The 4,530-nt window shown below is 51.4% G+C and overlaps 1 protein-coding gene across 1 annotated transcript in view; it reads right to left on the reverse strand.

Moving 5' to 3' along the window:
* AKAP10 (A kinase (PRKA) anchor protein 10) overlaps positions 1-2,956 on the reverse strand; it is a 100,369-nt gene extending 97,413 nt beyond the window's left edge. The window contains exon 1 of the mRNA XM_011958301.1: positions 2,695-2,956. Coding sequence (XP_011813691.1) covers positions 2,695-2,782 — 88 coding nt within the window. The 5' untranslated portion in view covers positions 2,783-2,956. The remainder of the gene's footprint in view (positions 1-2,694) is intronic.
* Positions 2,957-4,530: the final 1,574 nt, after the last annotated feature.

Here is a 4,530-nt window from a genome sequence, read left to right on the forward strand (position 1 = left end):
AAAAAAAAAAAAAAAAAAAAGATTCGCCTATTTCGTTTCGGAGCATGGCATGTTTGCAAGTGCACGAAAGGTAACCAAAACTGACGTGGAAAATTTACTATGCGCCAGTACTGTGCTAAACCCTCCAGATGAGTAATAGTCTTTGGAGTCAGTCCTGGTGTCTGGAAAACTAGGCACTGAAAAATAAAGTCAACTGCTCAAGGTCACACACTAGGGATGAAGCCTGGATTTCAAGGTCAAGCCTCTCTCCAGGTAAGGAGAGTGCGTCCAAGGCGCACTGGACGGAAGCAGCGCTGGCGACGGCTCCGGACGTCCGGAGTGAGCAGGCGCCGAACGGACGCGGTCTGGCCGCTTCTTCCTGGCCTTGGCGGGGCCTGCACCGGGAGTCTGAGCGGCGCCCCACCCAGGGATCCGAGATGCCCTCGGAAGCCAATCTGTGTTCTGGGCGGACCACACCCCGCTGTCTGTAGCCAATAAAACTCTGGATCCTGCATCCTACCCCCACCAAAGGGAGATTGGCCGAAACCAAGGACCCGGGCGCGGTCTAGGTGGGATTTCTCTGCAGTCTGAGGGGACACGTGACTGTCTACCAGGGGCCCAAGTACAGGGCATCAGCAAGAAAGCGCAGCGCCCTTCTCTCGTTCCCTTCCAGCGTGCAGAACCTCGCAGGGCCTATTTTGTATGTGTTGTGTGGTTAATTGGATGGGACGGGAGGGACGCAGGGGAAGGGAGAGTGCGAGAAATCCCCTGAATGTCTTTGGCACGGGGGCAGATCCGACAGAGTTGGAGGCGGAGGACTCTTTAAGTTCCTCTAAATCTCCTCTAACCGTTCCTCATTCTCTCCAGCTAAGCAGAGTCAGTGCAGAGGCAGTGCCTCACCTCCACTTCCAGTGTGATTAGCTGCCTTTGAGCCCCGCCTACCAGAAATTCCCCGACAGCCGCATACACCTCAGTCATGATAATGGCCGTCATTCTTTATGGAGTACTTATGCGCCTTCCTTGTATTAAGTGCTTTACAATTACTAGCTCACTTCATCCATAATTCCTGCCCTTCCCCGAAAAGAGACCCTGTGAGATATCTGCCATCACAACCCCCAATTTACAGATGTGGCCCTGAGGCTTGGGGTAACTTATGCAGGATCATGAGGCTGGTAAGAGGTAGAGACAGGATTTTAATCGCTGTCCATCAGACTCCAAAGCCATTTGCTTATACCACTTTCTCCTATCTTTCCACCCACCCATTTATCCAGTGTCCCAAAATGGGATGTCTGTCGGGCAGGTATATGGGAATGAATGATATCTGGCAGTACAGATTTTCTTCGGGTACCTGCTGAATCATCACCCATTAAAATGTTTATATGCTTAGGGAAGCTTGCTGCTAAGAGTATTGTCATTCAATCTTTTGAAATTTGATGATCCACGTATGAGTAAAATTAAAAGAAGAATTTAAAAATAACAGCAATATTACGTGAGCCTGAATACGCAGTTGTGGCAAGCTAATACCCTGCATTATATTTCTGAATAAACTTGATAGTCATTTTAGTTTACATGTAAGATAAAATTAATTTTTATCAGAAGGAGTTCCTTTAATTGTCCTCCTAATTTTTGGGAATTGTTACAGGTTTTTTTTTTTTTTTTTTTGAGACGGAGTCTAGCTCTGTCGCCCAGGCTGGAGTGCAATGGTGCGATCTCGGCTCAACGCAACCTCCGCCTCCCAGGTTCAAGCGATTCTCCTGCCTCAGCCTCCTGAGTAGCTGGGATTACAGGCATGCGCCACCACCCTGGCTGATTTTGTATTTTTAGTAGAGACGGGGTTTCCCCATGTTGGTCAGGCTGGTCTGGAACTCCGACCTCAGGTGATCCACCCGCCTCGGCCTCCCAAAGTGCTGGGATTACAGGCGTGAGCCACCGCGCCCGGCCTCTGTCTGGTACATTTTATCTGAAGCAACAGGAATTGACAGGAAAAATCACTGTTGTCCACAGATCCACACTTGCTCACTTCGGATATGTATTTTTAATGAAGTGCAACAACCTTACCCAAAATCAAAATCAAACTGCTTCTACGTAAACATTGGGCAGGTTAATACAACTGAAAATCAAAAATGTAAGTAGTTCGTTTATAAAGTTAGGCTTCCAGTGGCTAGTAAACTTGCAAAGTCATCAAAAGTAGTGGTCTTCCTCTTGGGGAACTTTAGCAGTAATTAATTTTATTTTAGTAACAGCAGTAACTACCTCTCCCCCCAAGAGGAAATTGTAAGACAGCACTGGGTGAAGAAAACAATTTTTTCAGGTGTTACTTTTAGACATAAAACCCTCACTATTTGGAAAATTCAGACTTCCATAACAAGGTTCTAAAGAGATTTCCTTGATCTTGATCCACGGTCCTCAAAGAAACACAAAAAAACTAACCACCACCTAAGAACTGTTCTTAACCAACCAGGCAGGAACTTCTGTGGGCTTTAGCAATCGCTTCTGAACCAGCGCGACAATTCTCCTCTGACCTCGCGCAAGAAGACCACCTTCTCCCTCCCAGAAGAGTCCCGGAGCAGAGCAAAGCACTCAGGGGGCATCTGTGCCGAGACCAAAGCTCGCTGAAGGCCTTGCGCCGCCCTGGAGAAAGCCCTCGCAGGCCCACCTGCCCCACCGCCGCCCCTGAGGCCCGGCCTGACTCCCCGCCGGAGCCCCCTCAGCTACCTTTCCGCCGGAAGAAGGACATGGCGGGGCCCGGGTCGGGGCGGAGGGTGCGGGGGGACTGGCGCGGGGAGGGCCCGGCTCCCCTCATTCAGCAACCGGCCCGGACTTCCGGGTCCAGAGGAGCCGCCGCACTAGCGCGAAAAGGGACCCTTCTGGGAGTGGGCCCCAACGCCTCCTCGGGATGCCCAGGCAGCTCCAGCCGCCATATTATCAACAAGCCGCGCGCCCAGAGTTCCGGTCCTTCCCCGCGCTAGGCTTCACGGGAGGTCAAGCGCCGGCCCCGCCCCTTTCCCCCACCGCCTCCTGCGGGTGCAGGGGCCCACGCCCGCATCGCCCGCGTGATCCGCGCTTGCGACCCGCGCCTCTTTCCCGGGCCCTGGGTGCCTGGAGCAAGCCACCGTTCCTGCGGCTGTTTTGTGGCGTCTGTCGCCGGCCCTCGGTGGAGCGCTGCAGACCCAGTCTCTGCAAAACTAATCTCTCTGGAGGGGGAGCCCTCCCAGCAGCTGGGACGGGGCGGGCCTTAGGTCCCCGGCTTCCGGCCCCTGGGCACCCTTCAAATTGTGCCCTTCTAAAAGGCAGGGCCAACCCTACCACGTTCCGGCTCGACCCCTCCTGCTCCTCCGTTTGAGTTTTGCTCACAGGCGCTGGCCGACACAAGCAGCTTCACCCTGCACCCCAGCCCCTGCTTCCCCGGGAGAGCAGCCCACCACGGCCTGCGGGTTCGAGGCGATGCAGAACCCTGATAAGGAAAAGGCACAACCTGCTGCATGCGGAACCAGCAGCTCCTTCGGTCATTCGCGAATGAAAAGGGGAAGCGGGCTTATTTCGTTGTGCAATCCCTGCGAATGCTCAACTTTGTAAGGGACTGCAACATAAAAGCCTCACCAGTATTTAAAAGCAAGCTCCAGTGAATCATCCTTGCTCAAATGCCATTTTCCTGCTAATCTTCTGACCCTCCCTCTACTCCCAAAGCAAAATGAATCAAGCCTCCCTGTCTTTGGTGCTGCTTACACCCCGCGAGTGCGCTCAGCGGCTGAGGTTGTAACTGCTACTTGGGGTTAGAGTTGGGGAGGGCAGGAAGGTAATAGTAACTCAATAAATGTTCGCTGGAGTTTTTTAACCAATGAAGTTTATCATGTGACGGATGGGGAAACAGGCCCAGAAGAGTCAACTAGCCCAAGATTGTTGAGAATGTTAGAAATACCAAAATTGTTAGAAAAAGATAATCGGTGCCGTGAAGAAAAGTCAGCACGGAGACAAAAGATCTCTCAGCAAGGCAATCTTTAGTTTCCACAAAAAGTGTGCTGAATTGCAGATGGGACAATGTCGAGAGCACACCTGAACAACGGAAAAGCAGACATATTTATCCCTTACACATTTGGGTCGTCCTCACTGCTGTGTCCTGCATCCATTGGCTGGAGCGGGACCTCACACTCTTAAGCTGACACCCGATTTGCTGATAGCTTAAAACTTTCCTAAATAGGTAAGTGCGAGGAAGAACGAAGAAGGAAAGGAAGTTGCTTACCAAAAGGTTTAAGGAAGCAATAACATTTCCCAATAAGGAAGGGGCATAGGCTGTGAGCTGGAATGTGCCTATGACCATGTCCAACAGTTACATAGGATAGGGCTTAACAAAGAGTTATTAGCACAAAGCAAGGAGGTTTGAAGAAAGTCTTTAAAAGAAGCTATTACTTATTACACTTATGATGTAGTCTTTAACAAGAAGGGGAACTTTGACTGGGCGCGGTGGCTCAAGCCTGTAATCCCAGCACTTTGGGAGGCCGAGACGGGCGGATCACGAGGTCAGGAGATCGAGACCATCCTGGCTATCACGGT

This window comes from Colobus angolensis, unplaced genomic scaffold, assembly GCF_000951035.1.
Source record: "Colobus angolensis palliatus isolate OR3802 unplaced genomic scaffold, Cang.pa_1.0 Scaffold466, whole genome shotgun sequence".
Taxonomy (NCBI): domain Eukaryota; kingdom Metazoa; phylum Chordata; class Mammalia; order Primates; family Cercopithecidae; genus Colobus; species Colobus angolensis.